Source organism: Anas platyrhynchos, chromosome Z (genome assembly GCF_047663525.1).
Source record: "Anas platyrhynchos isolate ZD024472 breed Pekin duck chromosome Z, IASCAAS_PekinDuck_T2T, whole genome shotgun sequence".
Lineage (NCBI taxonomy): Eukaryota > Metazoa > Chordata > Aves > Anseriformes > Anatidae > Anas > Anas platyrhynchos.
In genome coordinates, this window is record NC_092621.1 from 45141436 (window position 1) to 45165305 (window position 23870).

General features: G+C 37.5%; 1 protein-coding gene across 8 annotated transcripts in view; it reads right to left on the reverse strand.

Annotated features, from left to right (window-relative positions):
• Positions 1–22634, reverse strand: part of FANCC (FA complementation group C) — an 81236-nt gene extending 58602 nt beyond the window's left edge. The window contains exons 1-7 of one of the 8 annotated variants that reach the window (XM_038171188.2): positions 21949–22633; positions 20546–20709; positions 16646–16718; positions 14763–14863; positions 10304–10477; positions 8633–8717; positions 2868–2962 (exon numbers count right to left, since the gene is read on the reverse strand). In XM_038171188.2, coding sequence (XP_038027116.1) covers positions 2868–2962; positions 8633–8717; positions 10304–10468 — 345 coding nt within the window. In that variant the 5' untranslated portion in view covers positions 10469–10477; positions 14763–14863; positions 16646–16718; positions 20546–20709; positions 21949–22633. Of the gene's footprint in view, positions 1–2867; positions 2963–8632; positions 8718–10303; positions 10478–13054; positions 13643–14762; positions 14864–16645; positions 16719–20545; positions 20710–21294; positions 21811–21948 lie in introns of those variants that run through there. The other 7 variants (XM_038171187.2, XM_072030857.1, XM_038171189.2 and 4 more) reach the window with 7 other exon arrangements.
• Between the last annotated feature and the right edge of the window lie 1236 nt (positions 22635–23870).

Below are 23870 nucleotides of genomic sequence, written 5' to 3' on the forward strand. Positions count from 1 at the left end.
ACTAACACAGAAGTCCGTTCAGTGCACTCTCATGGAAGCTTACCATGCATACCTCCTAGACTGACCTTAACTAGTTTAGAGGATCATTATTTCAGTCCAAGAATAGGCAAATTTTCCATAATACTAAAAATATTTTAAGTAAAATCAGAGGTTTATTTAGAAGTAATTTCTGGATTTAAATTTCCTTACATCACATTGTTACAAAATTATCTTCCTCTCCATCCCCAAGAATTAGTTTCAGCTATGTATTTTAACCTTTGGGTCATTTTTTCCATAGTGAACAACTGTATTTGGCATCTTCTTCACAAGACAGTCAATATCCCCACTATAAAGACCTCCCACCGTACAATGAACAAGGCTGAGGTCAGACCAAGGCACTGCACAGGTTGGTCATCAAGCCACTAGGAAAACAGCCAACACAAACTTCAAAATTATAGTTGTTATAGCAAAAGTATCTTGATCCCCCATTGTGACAATATTTTGTGACGAATAATGTGGAAAATAAAACAGATCAGGAGGAAATAACTGTCAGTATACATTAGATGGGTCAGCAGACTTACTGTATGTTTATTTTGCAATCTGATACTGATTTCTGTTTTCATAAAAAAGAAACTATTCAAGAGCAACAAAATACTTCACTTACATTCTTCTGTACAAACAAGCACAATAGTCCTTATCATATCACATTTGCTGGTAAATAGAACTACAACACTGATTTGAAAACGGAGATAAAACCACTTTCTCTAATAAGTGGTTGCACTATGATGCACTCCAGACTGTGAGGAAGTGAGAAGAAATTCTAACTACTGTAGAAAGCAATAATATCCTTTCTTTTAATCTCAATTTGTGTATCCTTATACTGTGCATTTTACTATCTCCATTATTTAACCTATTTTTTAAATTAAAATTTTCTAACAGTTACTTCTTTCTCTCAAATCAAAATATGAGCTTGTTGCATTTCAGTCCATATTATGCTATGCACACTTTAATCAACTAGGGAAGTGCCGAATGACAGAAATAGATTGCTTTGAGTTCCTCCATGCCCTCTTCCTTGTCACTTTTACGTTAACTCTTGACCCATAGAGTCACAATTACTATTTAAGGTTGATTCAAACTCACAGACTGGGTAGAAAAATTCCTGCAGTGTGTCTTATATCAAATGCTTATGTGTCAGTCCCAACTTTGGACAGCTTAAACTGGCAGTGCTTCCAGGAGCAGCGATCCCTCCCCCATCCATCCCTAAATGTTTGTTCATGTTTACTTGATGCTTTTTCTCGTATCACCAAAGCCACCAGTCCACTTACATCAAACATAGGTTAAAATGGCATGATCTAGGTTAAAATGGCATGTGTTCCCATCACCACAAATGTAAGCAATCAGTACATCACAATCATTGCCTGGGTTTAGCTCCTACTCACCATGGCAGATGTGTATGCTGCTGTTAATAACGCATACTATGACAAATTATTCTCTGTGGAATACCTAAGTGGATCCTATTGTCAATCTCCTATGTCCATGTGAAGAATATGTCTAACCAGTAAGAATGCATAAGAGAAGACAGATTTGTTTTTGCATTGCTTTGCTTTGGTGTTCAAGCAGACTTAAAAAAAAATCCTTTACTTTGCTTCACGGTCAATCGCAAGTATACTAACCTCCTGAAATGCCTCTTGAGAAACGTTCAAAACAGAAAGAAAATAAGAGTAATTTTAGTTATTATAAAATTAATGATAATTTCATGGTATAGTGTACAACCCACAAAATACGCACGTATAAGAACCCAGGGGCACCAGAATGTGAGAATGTACTGCTGGGAATTATTGCACCAATATCAAGACTACTACTTAGCTATGTACAGCTAGTTTCCAACATAAAGATAGCAAAACCATTACCTATTTTATAGTAATCTGTATTACATTCATACCTAGATAAACTGAAATGCATAAAGTCAACTAGTAATTAAGAAATGAACTACTCAGAGATGAAAATTTCTGATAAGCTGATTTTTTTACATAAATGATAATGAGATTGGTGCTGCAGTCCCACTAGTTGTGAGGACGATAAGCTATAAAAAGTATATTAACAATTCAATTAATTTTTTAACCATATGATGATAAAAATCCACAGAGAATGCAAAGATGTAAAAACCAACAACACTGCACCCAAAAATTGCTATTCAGCAATGTATAGTATTACGCATCAATGTGCTGCAAATTATTTACATGCTCGTGTACTTTGCTGGTTCACTGTGGAAATATACAAAATATGAACAGATGTGCCTATGAAAACCCCCTAAATTTGGGATTAAAGTTAAGGATTCGTTACTCCTTAAATCGCTAAATATAAATCCACACACAAGCACTACCCCTCCCCTCTATGACTGCCTTTGAAGAAAGTTTGGATACAATTAGCTTCTTCATAGGCAGGAGACTAAACAAAAGCAAAAAAGAATGAAACTATAGAGGAAATACAAGCTGTTTTCAAAACAAACTACAGTATTTCAGCAGATTATTTATTTTATCCTAATTGAAAGGTTCTTCTTCTTTCTTTTTTTTTTTTTTGATAACACTTGCTTCCCTTCTGAGTTGTGGTCTTTGCTCACTATTCACAGTTACTAGATTTAGAGACTCCGTACTAGGCTATAAGCCGTCAGAACTACCCACTTTAAAATGCCACATCTTTTTAATATTTGAAATGACAGGCTAGCACAGATTGTGTTATAATTAGAGCAGTACACACTTCAATGCAATATGTATGGAAGTTGTGTTTGAAACGGTTTCTTAAATGACAGTGTCTCTATGCTGTAGATGTAGCACCTTTAAATAATCAATTTAATTCAAAGCAGTCCTGGGAAGGATTCATTCACTTACCCGTATCCAGCTGTTGGCCTTCAATTCCACAGGGTTCTGTGGTTCACTGCTGTACAGACAACATAAGCACCACATCAGAGTCTTCTGGCTTTCATCTAGAGAAAAAAAGTAAATAAGGATACATTTGGGGGTGGGGGGGAAAGTAAAATCAAAACATAGACAGAATTACACACAACAATTCCTATCCATCCACAAAAATAAAGCCCCGAATATCAGTCTCAACTCATAATGCTTCAATCTACCAGATTTGCACAACACATTTAATACTATTCATATGTAGTAGTTCTTCTGTAGTCATTTCCTTAATAGCATTTTAAAAGGAGTCAGATTAAAATCTACAGAATATTTAGATGTTCTTAAGAAACATGTATGACTTAATGAATTGTTTACATAAAAAATACTTGAAGCCATCATCAAGAAACATTAATTTAAATATCTAATTAATATAATTAATAAACAATAATCAGCTGTAAAAAAATAGTTATTACATTGGTGTCCAAACTGCACAACTGGAAGTGCTCATTCTGAAAAATTTATGTTTGTCAAGTATGAAATCAATCAGAGGAAGAACGTAGAACATAGTTTTCTGCAAAAATATATTAGAATTCCCCGTGCGTCAGGAAAATGACAGTTCTGCAGACAGCACAGCACCTAAATGCTGATGGAAAAAATCCTATTTTCTCTTCAATGTGATATCAGATTTTACTTAATCATAACGTACTGCTGGAAACAAGTTGCCTTCTCTGAAAACCTACTATACTCATCAATATTATCACCACTTAGATGCACAGGTATTATCATAGAAGAGCTGGTTATTTGGAGTAAGCAGATAAAAAGCCACGTAACTCACCATTTTTCCACTACTTTCCTTTCAATAGGCTTTTTTTTTTTAAATGTTCTTTAGCAGATACAAGGAGTCTCTAAGCTGAATTTTATCCCAGAATAAAACTGCATAATTGTAACCCAAACTATGAAAACTAGATGTATCATTGCAGCTTTGATATTGACTTAATAAGTGCTATTATTCTTAATACAAATGATAGAAACAGACAATGCCACATAACTTTCAGAAGTTACATTAGGTGGTAATTTAAATATTATCATGTTCAACAAATGACTTCTTCTGTTTTCTGTGTATTTGCTACCCAGGATGTAATAAAGAGTATTATTTAGCAGAGCTTTGTTGGCAAAGCCTGAAGAAAAAATAAAAGCTCCATTAAGCAATGCCTGTGTTTTCACCAGGTGATCAGAGATGTTAATTTTGATTTAAACCAGTATTCCTCAATAAATGTCCAACAAGCCTGTAGGCCATCACTGGCCTCCCACTGACTAGCATCTCTGCTCTGAAATGGCTTCTTATACACATTTAACTGACTACAGTTTAAGGTACTCTGACATTGTGTGATTGGAGATTTTTTTTTTTTAATATGGGTTTTTACAAGGCTAATGATTTCTTACATTGTTTAAGATCAGAGCAAGAGACAACCTGCATACTCGTCAGCAGAAATTTAAAGTATCCTTAGACTTTGATTGCAACTATATTGAACTGGCAGTCAGACATCAACACGAACAGGCAACTCTATCTTCTTCAAAAAAACATTTTACCCAATACAACTCTAATCTGCAAATTTTGGGAATCAAAAAAAATACATGTCTTACTCGTTTAAACAACTACATGATAACCTTTTGCTTCTTGGAAACATAGAAGTTTCCAACCGTTACAAATAGACATTATTTTAGTATGAGTAATTGGTAAAGTTCAGACTTTACTAACTGAAAAAGTAACAGAAAAATAAACTTACAAAGTCAAAACATACTGAAAAATAGACAGGGAAAAAAATTGAGTTCAAATCACCTATCCTGAACAATGTACATGTAGTTCAGGTGTCCCTTCTTCTGCCTCATCCTAGTTACACTGTAGATCTGTAGTATGTCATTGTATGTCATATAGTATGTCCTTTTATTTAAGTGACAGTCTCACAGGGCAGGGAAAAAACATAACTACGGAATTAGACTTCTGGTTGAGAAGAACTTTTGCTACATACAAAGACTCGCTGCATACTATAGCAGTGAATTATATATACTATTGCCTGTCAGAAATGCAAATCAGTATGACAAAAGCTAAAATGATAAAAGCAAAGCTTCAGTGAGCAAAGTACACTTTGTCAGGATAATGAGATTACATGGATATAGCTACCTTCAAACCTCAACCTGTGTTTGAAAGCAGGATATGTTTGTATCAAAGCCATGCCAATGGTTCCCCCCAGATAAGGGACTTTTACACATTCACAGTTTCCCCAGTCAAAACTACTTTTTGGCTACAAGTGAAGTAGCTTCCCACAGATCTGTGAAAATAAGGAAAAGGGGTCACTCTTGCTGAAGTATCAGTGATAATCTGAAGGCCACTCCCAGGTTCACTCTTTCCTTTTCACAACTGCTTTAGAATTGGGGAAGAAATATAGGATGCTTAAGAATAAGATGGGATAGACCTTTTTAATATAATTGTGGCAGCTGTGAAAGACAAATGCATCAAAAGACCAGAGAGAACCACAGAAAACTTTCTGCATTTTTTTCCTTCCATTTTGCTAGTAACTGTGATCACCATGAAAAATATACCATTGTTGCACGCACTGAAAACCATTTTCAGGATATGAACCAAGATATCTGATATTAGAATAGCACAAAAGAATGCTCACTACCCAAGTAAGCCATCCAAAGCAACAAAATTAGTTACTCCAAGGTGGAAATTATACGAAAAAAAAGAATGTTTCCAACTTTCTGCTGGACTCCTTAAACACATTAATGTTGAAACTGCAACTAAATGAATGACAATTTTAGGAGGAAATTTAAGACAGCTTGGACGCTGTGTTAAGAAAACAAAAAAGCTTTAGTATTAATCACATTTTACTCCTTCCCCATCACTCCCTCTCATGAAAAAAAAAAAAAAAAAGAAAGAAAAAAAGATAAAGAAGAAAAAAGGCAATGCGTTTTTTTCTCATAACTCAGTGTGGTCTCAGTCTTCCTAGGATGCAGTCCATTTATCAATAACCCATCATGAGCTGGGCCAGATGCATGGAACTAATGAGAAAACACTTATCTTAGAACCAGAAATATTCTTTTTAGATCCTGTTGTAAAATTTTACTGAAAAATGCATAGAGATATTACGTATATACACATATATAACACGAAATGTAGATTAGCTAAAACTGAAGCTTCAGGGGAAATGAATACATACATAAGCATGCACGCTCACACACATATGTTGACATAGAGAGCCACCAAGAAATTCCCCAGCATTTATAGTATTAGTTTGGGATTCAAGACATTTGGGCTCAAAACTTAAACCAGGAGGGGCCTACTGAGAACATAATCCCCCAGCCCACAGAAAAAACACTGGAATTCCTTACCAAGATTGAATTCCTCATGTGTCCCTCGTGGTTCAGGACCACAAGTAGAGCCATGAGATTTTCTTTGGTCGTGCTTCCCTCACATAAGCATTCTATATATGGCTAACTTGGCCCCCTCCTGCTCAAGAGTGTTTATGAGGAGGTTATTTTCCCTTGGAGACCATGCTTCCTGCACTGAGTGGTCAGCCATGTCAACATCCAGCACCAGCAGACATACATCTAAGGTGATAGGTATTGTGGTTTGGACAAGATGCAGATATATAATAATTATTTTTTTTTCTCTCTTCCGTTTATTAGTATGAAAGACTGTTCTGAACAGAATCAGTTTCTTCTACTGCAAGGGTGGCCTGGTCTCAGACATGTCTGAAGGAGCTATTTATCCAAATGAGAAATTATATGAAACCCACTTGAGAGTCAGCATCTACCAGCACTATCTTAAAGAATATCTTCAAAACCAGTGCCAAACAAAATGAGAATTATCTGAATCTGAAGTGCCAGCAGCCCAAAGAGAGATCAGGTAGCTCTAAAAGGAGGAAGTGGTGGGAATGGATAAGCAGACATCTTCAGGTCTACCAGTGCTGGGAAGTCTCCCATCTCCAAGCACTGAAGTGAAGAGAAGGATTCCATTTAAAGCAAGTGAAGTTCTCTGAATTGTATTGTTTGCAACCTTGAGACCAAAAGAAACAAATGAAAATGAAGTAAAACTCATTGTCTTGCAGTATTCAGAGGTAATGATCAACTTGAAGAAAAAGTGCTTTTCCTGCTTTAGAAAATACAGAGGGATAAAAAAGAAGGGAGAAGTAGAGGAAACTAAGAATGTATAGCTGGGGTTGTTGTGGAAATGATTCAAAAGGAAAAACAGATGAAAAAAATAGATGATACTCCATTCTCTAATATAATACATTTTTGGCTCAGAGACAGTGGTGGTCTAAAGACTGGTGGTCTGAAGATTTGTTATTCCAAACTAAAAAAGAGAAGAAAAGCACGTGTATATCTGTAAACATCAACAGTTACCAACATTCCCAGAAACTGAAACTATGATTAAAAATGGAACCTGTCAAAAATAAGTCCATGAAGTAGAAGACGTCTGTTCTCAAAAGATGTCACAAAAGCGCAGATTTGTTTCTCTGACATACTGACCTATGTTTAAATGTACGGTTCCTTCCCAAGTCTTCCTTTTAGATGGGAAGTGCTGACATAAGGCACACCTACCATGTCTTTCGCAGACAAGTTCATTCTGCCTGTGCTTGGAGCTAACTGGAAGAAGACAAATCCAAGCCAGAAGACATACGATCACTCTAGCGCAGTGTTCTTCTTGACCTAATAAACTGCTCCAAGAGACCAAAAAAATTGCCCTCTCCTGTATGTCTCCAAAAGAAAGCATGAACCAGAAGAGACAAAATACAACACTTTTTCTTTCTGGAGGGAGATGTTGCTGTAGCAAACTGACGTAGGACATCAGCAAAACACTGTTTCAGGGGCTGACAAAGAAAGTCAGAATCAGCTTTCTCTTTCAGAGTAGATGCTAAGCCATTTATCAACATCTCAATGCATGGTAAGTATACTGGAACTAAAGGTAGTGTGCTACCTGCATAGTTCTACAGGTAGTATACAGGTTGTATGCTTACCTGTATAGTACTACAGGCAGTATAAAGCACAGGTAGTGTCTGGTCCCTCCTAACAGTTTTCCTGTCTGCAGTTTCTCTCCTTTTGTTTTATCTCACCTACACCCCAATAGTAAGACATTTTTTATTTTTCTCACTTTTTCTTTCTAAGTCACCATTTTACTGCTTTTCTTTTTAATCTACGTATTTTCCTCTAGTTTACAAGTTAGAAAAACATTCAGAATAAAATCTGTAAAAACAAGCAAAATCGTAACACAGTACAGCTTATCATTAATAAAAAAAGAACACATCAGAAAAATCAATTCTATGTTAAATTATCTGATAGAATATTCTGACATATAACTGGAAAAAACCTCAGTTGAAAGTAATCTAAAACTTTTTTGTGCATTCTGGGAGACTAGCATAATTAACAGAACACGAAAATTTGAAATACAGCAGAAATAATGATGCACATAAACACTCACTGGGTTTAAAATCTACTGTTTCCAAGTCAAGATTCTGTAAATAATCCATGAAATTAATTATCTACAAAAGTAAAAATAAATTTAAGAATTCTCAGTGACACATGTTTTAAATAACTTGGATATCATTTTTATTTCAAAATTTTACCTAAGTAAGAAAGAATGCTGCATTTTTATGGAAAAATTGAAGTATATACCAAGTTGTATTTTTTTTAATTCCTGAGGAATAAAATTTATGGACTGTTACAGAAATATCATTACAGGTTCTTACCATATCCTATAACAAAAGGATTCCAACAAAGCCTTCCTAGTAGCTGGCCAATTAAAGGGAACTGCTGAATTGCTACAATTGAATTCTGTTAAGACATAAAAGCAAACAAAAAGACAATAAACATACCATACATCAAAAGCAAATTAGAAGAATTGCTAATGATACAGATTATTGTAAATTACAGTCCCAATGATTTTGCTGTGAATTGCTCTAGAAACAAAACACTTGCAAGTAGGTAATAAAAGCAGAGCTTAGTCAAATCAGCTATAATACCATAACTCACATAAGTTAAAGCTTAAGTAATTTTCTCAGCTAATGTTTAATTGTGGTAGAAAATTTACTAATTCCTCTCACATATAGTAATAAGAAAACAGTGTTCGTAACCATGATTTAGTGACAAATAAAAGCACAATTACTTTTACAACAAATACTTTTGTTGGTCCTCATTACTTTAACATACTGTCTCACAGAGGTTCTGAAAAAAATAATACTCACTATGGCACAAAACTAAATATTTTTCTGTTACTTCTGCTTACTTTCTTTAAATTAGCTTATTTAATGACTAGGCAGTAACAAACTGCCATTTAACTTTTAACCAAATAGAAAGCAGCTTCACTAAAAAAGTAGTAGGCAATGTAGTTTATACACAATCCTGTGTAATCGGTCTTATTTTTCCATTTTTGTAGCTTTACTATCTAATAAATGAAGGCTTTTAAAAATGGTGCTGTGCTGAGATAACATGCAAGTAGCAGGAACGATAACCATCTCCTGCTGCTGCAATAAATTCCTTACATTTGTCTCACATTTGGGGCTAGCCCCAGACTTTCTGGGGCCATATTCACAAGGTCCATTTCAGGCCAAGCCTCAGATTACTTGAAGTAGCAACATTAAAAATTGTTTGTTTGTTTTCTTCTTCTAAGAAAAAAGACAGATACACACAGAAAGAAATATCACTCCTTGAAAATCTTGTATTTAAAAATTAAATTCAGATTTTTTAAAAACTGCAGTTTTTAAAGAAGAATATTTAACAAGAACTGCTTCCAAAAGAAGTCAGCCTCATACCATAACACAACACTTCTAAAGCTAATTAAAATTAATACGTATACTGAAAAAGCCACGCTCAGGAAAACGTATACATAACTAAGTATAAAACCAACTAAACTTACTTGGAAAAAAAAAAGTACTCTAGTGAGTGCAGACAATAATCAAATTTGAAAACAGAACAGTCAGCAGCATGTACCAATGGAATTCACTACATAATGCCACAGCACTGGGGTTAGGGTGTCAACAGACGCTCTGAGATTTACAGGATCAGTTACAATTTTGCATGTTAAGGCCTTTAAACAATCCAATGTATGGCTTGACAACCAGAATCAAATTCTTGTTTATTTTAAAGTTTTTTTTTAAAGAGGTTAGAGCATGGGCCGGGAAATCTCACGTGACAACGACCAACCAAGCAGAAAAAGCTCCTTTCCTGGTAAACCAGGGGAACCGGAAGGACATTCCTGTTTACACTACCTGTGACTGCTTCCACAGTTTGCTTCTCTGATCCAGTAGTACATTGGGTCAGTAACCCAAGCCTCTTTGCTTCTGGTTTTGTCAAAACATGCTGCAGATTGTTTCTGAGGGTGCCTTCAAAAGAGGCCACTTCTTCCTTTTAAAGTCACTTACCATATGTTTCAAAGTCTCATAAGTCTGCTGTAGAAACTCCTGCAGCTGGGGCAAGTGAAGGCAGACATCTTTCTGGGTTTCCAAAGTGGTGCCTTGACCCCACTCAACAGCTTTATCCAACCAGTATTTGAAGTCCAGTGTTGGCACAGTAGTATCCTGGGCCATTCTACAACCCTGGGAAACGAAACAAAACAAAAAAGATTACAACTCAAAAAAAAAGGCATAATCAAACACAGGCTTGAAACCTTGAATGAGAACAAGAAGAAGGATTTCTACTACCCTTTTCTGTGTTCAAATGGGAAGGTGGGGGGGAACTGCAACTCATAAAGGTGCCAATTTTCTTTCTAGTAGTAATAGGGTAATAAAGGAATAACCCAATTGTGACAAGGTAACAAAGGTGGCACAGTAATCAATAAATTACCTTACAATGTGCCACCCAGTTGTTTCTCAGGCATTTATGATCTGAACTTGTCATCACCAATATTTAACTCAGAGAATACTACAATAATACAAGAGCACACTAATTTACAATGCTTTGCATGAGGAAAAACTGAAAATGCCCATTTCAAGACAAATGAAAACACTAAAAAAAAATGGTTCAATCAAAACAAAAGGGGCTGTGGAGCATGCGCTGGGGCTTTGCTTATTTTAAGATCTGCATTTGTAATTGATCATTATATTTAAGTGCAAAAGGAGGATTCTCTTTAAAGGAAGCCAATAAATTCAGCATTTTTGCTCTGATTTTCTTTCTATGTTCTTTTTATTATCACACAAAGGAGGAAGAAAAATGACCACATTCAACTTTACATATAAAAGCTTTTGAACAAAAGCTGTACAATTGGTTGTATAATCTACAACCAATTACATACTTCAATGTAAAAACTAGATCTTTAAGAGGATTATTGTCAAGTACAAATGTTAAAAACTAACCAAATTTCCCCAGTAGAAGACACAAAACATTTCTTTTTTTCCTCCTTTGCTGTATTTTTCCTTAGCAGAAGGAGACAGAATAGAGCAGCAGGTGCTACACCAACCTTTAAATCTCTTTGAAAGAAATACCCCACAGGCTGAAAGAGTAAAGGAGCTCTTGCAGCCATTCAATCATTGTCTTTTATGTCAGATGGTAAAGACAACTGTCAATTAACACACACAGTGGCAGTTTTCAGAAATTAACTGTTGTCCGCTTGGAGACAAATTCAGACACTCATTGAAGCAACAGAAAACAGTGAAATTTTCTTTTGTAAGCTACAGACATGAAGCTACAGACCAAAAAATAAACCTGAACCTGAGCAGCAGCCCTGCAAATCAAGACTGCTTTATACAGCTAACTCTTTATAATCACTTCACTTAAATAGCATGCTAATCCAAGCCAGACAAAAACCTAAAGGTTATTAATAAATTTGTTTAGTTTCTAATGCTAATAAATAAATACCTCATAATGAATGTCAACTATTATTTGAGTTCAGTTTCTGTCCAGGAAAAAAAAAAAAAAAAGGTAAATATGTTGGTTTGTCAGAGTTCAAAGTATATTTGTCCTAGTTGTTTTCAACACAATGTAGGCAAAGCCCACGCTTTTGCATTCTTTATTATGCTCCTGCTTCTAGCTGTAACTGTTGCTCTAACCTGTAACTCTTAGCCAGCATATGCAGGGCCAAATCTCACTAAATACCCCTAAACCTTACTAGTTAGTAAGCATCTAAAATAGGGTATGAGACTTCACCACAGTAGCTCTCAGAAGTAGAGAATAGGTCAAACATCCAGCTGCAATTAGCCATCAAACCTTCTATCATCACTAGAGCATAATAAAGGCTTCAAGAATAAATTACACCTGGAAGTTGGATTTACAGATTTGAGTAAAGAAAGTAGCTTATTTGATGTTCTGAGGTCTGATTAATTGTCTTGAATAACTGAAAAATAAGTCCCCTAACACAATGGCTCCTGAAGGTTTAAAAGAAAAAAAAGGGGGGCGGGGGGGGGGGGGGGGGGGGGGGGATAGGAGAGGAGGGGGGAAGGAGAGGGTGGGGGAGGGGACAGGGGAAGAAAAGAAAAAAGAAAAAAGAAAAAAGAAAAAGGAAAAAAGAAAAAAGAAAAAAGAAAAAAGAAAAAAGAAAGAAGTATCACAAACACTCCAGCATTTTGGGGCCAGCCATAAGAGATGACTGAGTATTAACAAAGCATCCCAGGTAAGCAAATCAAATGGGCTTTTCTCTTACACCAGTTACATGCAATTACTATTCCAGGATGCAAAGTGGGGAAGCTATGACATAGTAAGAATATTCTTATTCCAAAAGTCTGAAATCTCAGCTCATTTTGCCGCATCACATTGCTTATGTCAGACTAAAAGAAATACAGAAAAAATTCTCGCAAGCTCCCTTTCTATTCACAACAGCATGATTTTTAATCTATACTCGTGTGTTTGCTTTCTTTAGAAGCCTCCAATGAAACAGCAATTTTCTTGATTGCTTATAGCATCTAGTCCTGAAAAGAACTATTTTGTTAATATCACTTACTATTGTCTTCACCTCAACACTACAGGAAAGCATACAGTAAAATGACTGATTGTATAAATAACATAATTAAAAAGAAAATACAACACAGTTTTATCTCAAAAATTGTCAGAGAATAAATGGTTTATTGCTGAGAGAAATATAAATCTGCTGGTTAATTAAATTTAATTACAAGTTAACCATTTATACCCCTTTATAAAACATATTAAAATGCCTACAGAAATTATAAAAAAAATCAATTGACCTGTCAAACCTGACTTGACTTGTCATACTGTCAAGGGTATTCCCAAGGTCTTTTCAGCCTCTTTTCCACTTGGGACTCCTTTTATTTCAGCTGCCAAAAATCTAAAACTGCTTCTTATTTTGGACTATTGACTCAAGAATATGAGAAATTCAGAAGCTGGATTTACTGTCAATCACCTCCTAAGATACCCTTTACTTCTAGAAAGAAGGGGGAGAAAAAGCCCTAGTCTCCTCTATCAGAATTTCTCCAAGAATCAAACACTCCTGGTCTTGTACTTTCAACACCAGGAACCCAGTGGAACTTACCCAGGAGGGTACTCATTTATCTTTCAGAAGCTGAAGGCTACATTTCTAACAGGGTATGGATTAGCTTTATTTTGCCAAGAGAGCTGTCTGGATTAGTGTCTAAAATATAACATTTTAGTCAGTAACTTTTGTTATGAGATCTGGAGGCAAAGCTCTACAGTATGACGTTCCAGGTAAAAGCTGAGCTAATGTTGTGTCCTCCTGAACGCATACATACAAGTACCATATTGTCACAGCCTTCCACAACAGATGCTAGCTCTTCATCAATGCTAGATGAAGAACTATTTGGAAAAGCAGATGACACGCCAACAGGTTTCAGAGAACTTGTCCACAACTTATCTAGAGTCTGAAAATGAAATCATATTTGCACATCTAGCATATAAGGTAGCAAAACAGGGAAGATTTCTTCTCTGGAACTATAGAAGTACAATTCTTTAGAACACAACCACAGATCAAAAAAATCATGTAAAAGCAAAGTAACTTCGTCACTATTCCAAATCCTGAAACTCAGGACTCAGCTATAATAAATAAAACATTAAGGGCATCTGTAGTTGCTAAAACAGCTCCTCAGAAATAATTCCTGACAATCTTAGAAAATTTCTGAAAAAAACTTTGATAGCTTTCCAAGTCCACAAATTTTGCTTTCATTGAATCATAGTATCTGAGTTGGAAGGGACCTCCAAGGATCATTGAGTCCAACTCCTGTGTCCCCAGGGGACCCTCCAAAAACAAACAAACAAACAAACAAAATCAGACCCTGTGTCTGAGACCATTGTCCAAATGATCCTTGAACTCCAGCAGCTCGGTGCCTTGCCCACTGCCCTGGGGAGCTTGTCCTAGTGCCCAACCACCCTCTGGGTGCAGACCCTTTCTCTAACCCCCAGCCTGACCCTCCCCTGTCCCAGCTCCATGCCGTTCTCTCAGGTCCTGTCACTGTCCCCAGAGAGCAGAGCTCAGCGCCTGCCCCTCCGCTCCCCTCGTGAGGGAGCTGCAGGCCGCCATGAGGCCTCCCCTCAGCCTGCTCTGCTCAGGGCTGAACAAACCAAGGGGCCTCAGCTGCTCCTCATATGTCATCTCCTCCAGACCCTTCACCAACTTTGTAGCCCTTCTCTGGACACCCTCTAACAGTGTTATATCTTTCTTATACTGTGGTGCCCAAAACTGCACAGACTACTCAAGGTGAGGCTGCACCAGCCTGCCAAGAAGTGCCACTAGATTTTATTACTTAGTTTGTTTTCATACTTGTACATTCAGCTATTATTTTAAATAAATAAAAATATTTCAAGTAGAAGGATCTTTGAGAAAACATTAAGGTATAATATTGTCCTATGTCAAAGCATCAAGGTTTCCAAGTATCTCTAAAGAAAATTTCTATTCAATGTATAAAGCTCTCATTCGCGTACCTTTCCTTGAACTGGTGATAAGTAGTTCCACACCCCAAAAGAACACTTCACCTTCCATTACTCCATCTCCTCTCTGAAATCATACACAGCAGCAACCCCAGCTTGTGAAGAAAACAAACAAAAAGACAAATAAATTGATAGATAATAGCAAGTTTGCCTATCCCTCCTTGTGCCCACATCCAGTTATTTTACAGAAAGAACAAACCACTGTTACAGAAAACAACTTATCTTTATACAGACTTTATAAATTAAAACAAATTGCATTAAAATACAAAACCAACAATGAGTTTTGCCAAAAGGAAGGAACCAACATTGACTAAGTAAAATGCAAAATCTGGTAAACTAAATAGTTGTCAAGCAGATGTAAAGTGTGTTATAACCACTCATCTTTTAGACTGGTAATTCTCTTAGAGAAAGTAATTAGTATTCCACATCTCTGGGTTTGTTTTCTCTACTTACCCTGATATTTAGTATCGGTATTTTAACAGGTGTCAGATCTGCCTTCTGAATTCATTGTCAGGTCTCACTGGAAATAGAGCCCAGTTTTCATCTTTAAGGGACTGTGGCTACTAACAGGTTTTCTTCCATGGACAGCATATGTACACAACCTCCTACTCTGATTATTTTTATTGATTAAATTAAGAACATTAAGCAAAATGGTATTTCCAGTTGTGTTATGTAGCTCTGCTGGACTGGAAAAGATCTGACATCATGGGGAAGCACGTAATGCATTGCTGGGATTCATAAATGATTTCCATTTCTACAGCACTCTGAAAACATTGCACCTCCCCCTCTTCCTGCCCTGCATAAGAGCTATAATAAATAATAAAATAATCAATAATAAATAAAATGCATAATAAAGGCTTCTCCTCCACGTTCATCAGACTATAAGCTTCATAACCAATAAATATCATATATGAGCCTTTCTTGTTAACAACAACCACTTCACACAAAAAATAATTTTAAAACTTTTTGGTCCTAACGGCAGGCTTCTCTTGCAGCAGTAGTCCCTCCTTCTGATTTTCCCCATCTGAAGAGCCTAAAATAAAACATTCTCTAACGCAAAAGGCAGAAATAATATCCCAGCACATCCATCTCACTCTTATCTTTTGCCCAGGGGAACAGTAAAAGATGTGAAAGGCATTTTGGAGTGATATCACTGAATTTTACAGATGTTATTCGTTACCTTTCCATAATGAATCTTAACAGGAAAACAAGGCAATTAATTATTATTTCCATATACAAGAGATGCAATTACTAGCCCAAAAAACAGATTACTATGTCTTTAGGCACAAAATGAATAGAAAATCTGATCACAAGACAATGGAAGCCTCTCCTGCACAAAACCAGCCAACTATGTTATTAAGAGTCCAACACAACAAGTATTTGAAATAAAAAGTTAAATTTAACAGGAGAAAACAGACAATGAGGTAAAGCACTTTTATATCTCTGACAGAAAGGTCTTAAGCAATCCAGCAAAGTCCTGAACAATACGAGGTGCTAATATAAAAGAATTCCAGCATCAGGACTAGCCAGATCAAAATCCAGCAAGGCCCACATAAAGCTGTGCATACCAAGGAATCAGCTGCGTGTACAAAATGGAAATTTGTTTCGAGGCAATAAAGCAAATCCCAGATTTGACTGGTGCATACTGATGTTAAGCAGACCAGCGTGGCCCTCCAAAACAGAAGCCAGACTTGAAAGAAACAGGCGACTTCTATCTCACCATATAACTACTTGCTTGTTCTTCCATATCTGAATTGTTAATCTCTCATCTGTCCACAGTGATCTACCACAGAAAGGCAACAATATATGACAAAGCATGGCAGAGGCTAGAAATGACATGCTGGGCATGGTGGACAGAAGCACAAACAAGTACACACCTTGACGACATTCTAGAAACAGTGGTGAACTGGATAGGTGTGGACTGGATCATTGTCTTTCAAGGTATTTCCCCTGCAAGGCAATAAGTTACATATCTTGTCTTGCACAATATAAACAGCAAGCCTCCTGAGATTATTTCACTAACACTGGTTGGTAACATTTCAACATGACAATCTTGCCTAATGCTGAAGGGATAAACAGTTTGGGGGGATAGGTCTAATAAAGTTGACTGTTAAAATATTCTCAGATTTATTTTGCTGGACAGAGCCTTTTCATTCAGCCCACTTCTTTCTCAGCTGATTTATTTGGCAACAGCTGCAATTAAGGCCACACAAAGAAAACCATGGCTCAGAAGATAATGCAAACAAAGAATAAATGCAGTTCTGGAAAGAGGCAGAAGGTCTGGTTCTGCCTGTGAACTGCAGGAGGTAGGACTGCTCCTGAAGAATATCTGTGAACGTAGAAGTAATCTGTTTTCACACCACTTAGCAAAAAGTCCAGTCATTGCTAACACTAGTTTATCTTCACTGCAGCTAGTAATACCACAAATCAATTGTACATGGGCCTCTGATATCAGTATTCTAAACACTACATAAATTGTACCTTCTTTGGCAGGCTACATGATAAGAAATTTTGATCCTGTTTACATCAGCACCCAGATTTATACTAGTCTCAATGGGGCCTAAATTTGGTACATTCATAAATTCATAAGGATTACCCACATAATAAGGGCTCTCACTGTGTTGGCAACATCAGCTCTGTTGGACCACTATTGGCAATAATGGCAAGTTCTTGGAAGATGAAATTTAATGCTTTTAATGCTTTTATCACTTCTAAATCCAATCTGCCAGCTAATGCACCAATCATGGGATATCTGTTATGAACTTTGTCTGAAGTTTTCACTACCCTCTTCTGGCAAACAGCATCCTCTCATGTGGCATTATGTCAATGAAAAGGTGTGAATGAACTATGACTATCTAGATACAGAGCCATTTTTGTGCCACATAAAAATTGTACTCTCTCAGCTAAACTTTTATACCTGGTTACCACTGTCTCCTGCAGCTTAAATTCACAGTAACACATTTGTAGTGTAAATTCAGATGCCTAAAAGGCTTTTGTCACCCTCTTCACTGTAGGACGTGTTCAGAAAAAAAACAATCTGATGATAAACAGACAAATCATAAACAAAACTGATCATCCAAACTTCCCCATCATTGAACCTCCTCTGCAATTAACTTTTATTTGTATATTGCTTGACTGCAATACAGAGAAATTATTTCCTCCGTATAGTAGTTCCTTTGCATAAACCTTTAAGTAGAGATAAATTCAAAGTTTCACCCTGAAATACGCATGCAGCATTTGTCTCTTTCCAGAGATACTATAGCAGCATGGGGACGGTCACATATACAGTAATAACAAAAAATACACTTTGGTTGTTAGTTGGTTGGTTGTTTTTTTGTTGTTTGTTTGTTTGTTGCTTTTTATAACTTTCACTCAAGTTTTGCCATCTCCAAAAATGCATTAATTCCCTACTTTCAACGCATAAGTAGAAGAGAACATAAACTAGATTGCATGCCGCAGGATAGAATATTAGTCCCCTCTTCTGTGATTCTGAAGTTATGTGTGATCCACAAGGTAACAGAAAAAAGTATATTCCTTCACACTAGTGTATCAAGGAACAGCATCCATTTCTACCTGTGCATACAATTACTAGGGAAATAAAGCCTAAAAAACTTCCTGCCCAAAAGAAATCTGCTTGCAATTGGACTACACAGAAGATCTTGCAAACTGGAAGCATGCTCTCAAAATATTCATGTTTGTTTCATCATTAAAAAAAAAAAAAAAGGAAAAAAAAGGAAGGGGGAATAGGGGGAGTACAATCTATCTAGATATGAAGAATTACTAGTCTTTTTTAAATTAAATTTTAAGTTAATACTAAGGGCTTCCTATCCCCAACAATTATGCTTCTTTATTAGCCATGCATCTTTGCTGAATTCCAAGTTTTAACCCTGAGTTACACAACTATAAGAAGAGAAGATACAAGGGTCCATACTTTTCAGCACAAGTATCTAAATATCAGTTGCAATACTGCTTATGTAGTATACAGACATACAGCGTTATTCATAGAGAGTATAGAATCGTCTTGGTTATGCTAAATGAATTATTTTTCTCCACATTTCTAGAACCTTTCTTTTTTTTTTTTTAAAAAAAAAAAGAAAAGAAAAAGCACCTCTAATATTTACCCTAGCAATGAAGCATGTACTTTTCATTGTAATTCTTCAGCTCTATAGAATTGAAGTACTTTGAGATAAACATCCTAAATGTGAGGAAACAGAGGCACAAACAGAAAACAATGGTGAAGGGCAACACTCCACCAAAAAGCAAATCACCACACAACAAACACGTATTTTCGTTCCAGGCTTTACTATATGTACTTAATTTTGTATGCACTCTAATCACAGTGCAGCAAGTGTAAGTAAAAGTGATACAAATTTATTCTAGCATCAGTTGAAAATACTGAAATTCTGTGAAAATCATTCACATAGTCCATACAGAGTATGACTAAGTCTGCAAATGAAAGAATGTGTTTCCCTATGGCACAAGAAAAACTTACCAAAAATTCTGACACTTCTCTCCCCTCTCCCTGACTACCCACACCCAGAAATAGCCACAGAATAAAACCTGAAGAAAGATGTCTTTATGGCACTAAGTATACCTGACAGAAAAAGAAAAATGTATTCTTCAGCAGAATAAAAAAAATAACTTCATGACACCCACATCAACATTTACACCTTTTTGTTGTACATTATTTTAACACACTCCCACAGACATTTGTCCCTTGAGTCCATTGACAAGGTTTCATGCTATTCACAGGCATTAAATCAGCCCATTCATTCTTTGCAAATAAGAAGAGATAAGTTTCCTCAGAAACATCTAGAGCAAAGGCTTTCCGTGACTCAGTCGAGCTTGTACCACAGCAACAACTGACTATGTGAGCAGTTAGACAGGAGACACAGCACTGACATTTGAGGCACTGATTTGAGGGATTCTCAGTCAATTATTCCTGCATATTCTGTGTCTGTGTATTTTTCAATGTGCTAATAGTGGGTCCCCTGTGACTTGCCAGTAAGATTTTTGTCCTATCTGTTCATGAAAAACTCACGATCTAACAATGCCACCCTTGGCGTGAAATTAAAGCTATGTAGATCTGGTATTATATGGGAAGGGAGTTCCTTATCAATTTGTGTCAGCTGATGAAAATTTTTGATGTAGAACATAGGAAAAAAGTATTAGGTAGTGGTACGCCTCTTGACCTATTTTGCTTGGACACTCATGTATACCAATTTAGTTGTATGTTACAATACTTTTATTACAGTAACTGCTTGGAATATTTCAATACTGCCACACAGTTAATCTAGATTTATAAAATAAACATGTCTAGTGAATCTGCTAGTATGGAGGGAGGAAGGACAACCCTGCAGTTTGGCTCCAGGATTCGGTTGCCTAGAAGTCTGATTCCCATTTCTGACACATTTCACATGTGACACTTAAGAAGTAATTTCATTTCCCAAGGCTTGTTCTACTTCAGGAACCTGATTAGTCTTGACCTGAGACTTAACTATTACTTTCTTACTTTTTTTTTTTTTTTTAATCAAACTATAATTGCACATCTGAGAGCACCCATTTTGATCTATTTGTGAGTTAAGAGAACTTACTGCTCTCAAAGATTCACAAAATTCCTCATGCTGCTGTAGCCTGGTGGACTTTATTTCTCTAGATAACTGATGCTGTACGAGTTACATTTCAGCAAGTCAAATGTCTTTAGATTGTGCCCAATAATATCTGTACAATTAAGTGACTAACAAGTTTATACAAATATAACTCAAGGTATTTCTTACCTGCAGAATTTCTGCTCTAATATGCAAGGCCAACAGTTCAAAAAGCCAACAGAAACTTCTTGCCAGTAAGAGGTAAAGTCTGACGTTAGTCCATCCCTTACCATTACAGGTAGAGTAATGGTAACAACTCTTCAAAGATGTTAGACACTGTAACTCAGAAATTCCTGAGTTCAAAAGATTTAAAATGTAAGTGTTAAATTAATATAGATTCCTCCATTTATGATTAATATAACGCTGTGTAGTTTTGTATAAGGGACAGAAATCATGGCCATCATATACCGTTTTGTCATAGCCATCTAAAATCATATAGTAAAATGCTTAAGTAAAAGTCCCAACAATGCACAACTAGTCTTACTGATTTTTAAACACTTTTGCAATACCCACAAAGTTATTGGCCCTCACTAAAGAGAAAATATTTAACATATTCTACATTCCTATAATGTAGAATTCCTATAAAGTGGATTCAGTATTTGGTCCTAAAATGCTCTCAGCAATTGCTGGGATGTGCCTCCAAATTTCAATACAGAAAGGGTTTTGTTGTTGTTGTTTTATTTTAATTTGAAAGTTACATAAAAGAAAATAAGAAAAAGAAAATATTTTTAATGAATGTTACCATTGTATTCAATTTAGCAACATTAACGGCAGCAATTTATAACATTTACCAGAAAAACAGGGATGGGAATAACCACTTTGGTGAAAGTTATATTGTTTAATTAGAGATTTTACATGAGTTATAACAGGTGCTGTACCGTTTATATGCATAGTAAGATTTTTACGGCCTGGCATACTTCTACCCATTTTTCAGATCAGGTGGTATGAAAGATATTGTACTCATACCAAAAAAAGTCCGATAAAATGAAAGCTGAATATTTTTTGGGATTAGTCTCACACAATACATGAGTTTTCCTGCAGACGTCCAAATCAGCTCTATGTTTTAGAGGACACGTATCGAGTCCCTGTCAGAGGCCTGTAACATTTTCTGACCGATTTCTTTTTTTTTCAGGAAACAATTGTTTCGCCCAGTGGTTTCTCACAGGGCACCCATCCCCTCTGGAAGGCGGTGCTGGGCTGTCCTGCAGCCAGCCCCGGGGTGGCGGCAGCGAACACACACGGGCACGGGGCGCGGGGCCCTGAGGGGCGACGGCGGCGCGTGGCGGACGGGACCAAGGGCAGCGCCCCGCGACATGTCGTGACGTGTCGTGACACGACATGACGTAACACGCCACGACATGACGTGACCCGCCCCCCCAGCCCCCCTCCCCCCTCTGCCCCCTCTGCCCCCTCTGCCCCTGCCCCCCCCGCGCGATCGCGCATGCGCGCTCCCCCCCCCCCCCCCCCCCGACCCTCCACCGCCGCCCCCTCCCCAGCCTCGCGCCCGCCGCGGCCCCGCCCCCGCGCCTTACCGCGCGGCCCGGCTCGCGCCGCCGGTTTGGAATTTTCGCGCGCTCCGCCGGCGGTGGCCCCGCCCCCTCCCTGCCCCTCGCGCGTGCGCGGGAGCCGTTGGGCGGCCGTTAACGGCTAATGGCGGGCGGGCTGCTGGGCGCCGGGCGCCGGGCTCGTCCCCGGAGCCGATTCGTGAACGGGCACCTGGCCCGCCGGGGACGGGCTGTGGTGGGGGGGCTCGGCTCCGTGACGGGAAACGCGTGTGTCCTCACCCGTGGGGAAAAAAGCCAGTTGTGCGGGTGCAGGACGGTAGGGTGAGGAGCTTTGGGCTGAATAAACTTGAGATTTGAAGAAAAAAAAATAAGATTTGTGTGGCTGCAATTTGTTCTGGTGGTAAAATGAGGAGTACACACCGTGCAGATTGCCTTCAACACGTTAAGAAGTGTCCGAGTAGTAAATATGCTACAAACACCCCAGCTTTGTCATTTAACCTCTCAGTCTGTTCGTGAAGGAAACTGCTGAAAATAACAGCACTGTACGGTTCAACTGTTTAGAGGAGTTTCGTTCATCTTACCCTATCGCACACTTATTCACCTCAGCATTCTTCCCTTTTCACTCAGCAGCTCTTTCTCTATTCATCCTTCCACTTTTTCCACTCCTGACCATTTTAACCTCCAGTTTCAACAATTGAGATGAAGAGCTGGTGAGAAACAGACACAGTCTTCCCACCCACCTTTTTTTTTTTTTTTTTTTTTTTTTTCCCTACCAAGATCATTAGTCTGAATTTACAGGCTAATTTGTATTAGATATTCAAGAAGATTTGTCCCACATAAATACAGGACTGCTGCTGCTAAGGCTGAAGTTGTTTTTCTCTTTGCAGTTTTCACCCAGTTTAGCTCATGTCCTTAATCTCATTCAGCTTTCAGTCTTCTATTTGAATTTACTGCAGTGTGTCATCTTTTCCGATCACCAGTGCTTTCAACTTTCTGTAAAATGAGACACACACCCCTTCCGTACAAGAGCAAATTCAGCCTACCCTGTGCAGTACTAATACCTCCATCAGTCCTACGTTGCTTTCTTTTCATTTGGTCTTATCGAATCACCGACACCTGATGAATTAAAAGGCTCGGCTGTGGAAGTTCCCGAGTACTTTTTTTGGGAAACAGCAATTGCTTGTCAGGCAATCCACCAAGACAAACTGGCTGGGATGTTTCCCACACATCCAGCACATCTGCACAGCACAGCTCGGAGCGCTGGGTGTAACGCCCAGATTCGCACTGTGAGTCCAGTTCATAACTCATGCGAGTCCTCAATCATTCTGCTCCTTCCCTTTCTTGTCAAGTGGAAACACGGGAGAATTTATATTTGTTTTCTACCATCAATTGTGTTAACACTTCCTTAGATGTCAAGGTTATTAATTATTTCATTGCTGAAACGTGTAACTGTTCCGGTGCAGTGAAATAAACTCGACTGCAAAAAGTTCGGTAACGTTATTTCTTGTGGTTCTGACTGGGTATGTTCCATAGCTGTCCAAAGTCTATTTTATAGTCACAGAGCAGCAAAAAGCTGCCTTAGTTAATCAGCTTGATACTTGTACCACCAACAGAGCTGATTTTCTCCTTCCTGTGCAAGAATCCTCATACCCGTTCTCATGCACACCCAAACATATGGCCAAAAATCATTGTAATATACCAGAAGCTGCTAAAAATAAATCCATGATTTAGAAAAAAAAAAAAAAAAAGTGCTAAGAAGTCACAGGCAGCGGTAAAACGTATGTATAAAAATAGGAGTAAATATCATAGCAAAGATTAAAGAAAATGACTAATATGCATAAATTCCAATAGGTGGAAAGAATACCTGGGACTTACCTTCAAATGACCCTGATTTTAAATACTCAAAAAATAAATGGCACTGATTTGAATAATGAACTAGGTAGTACAAA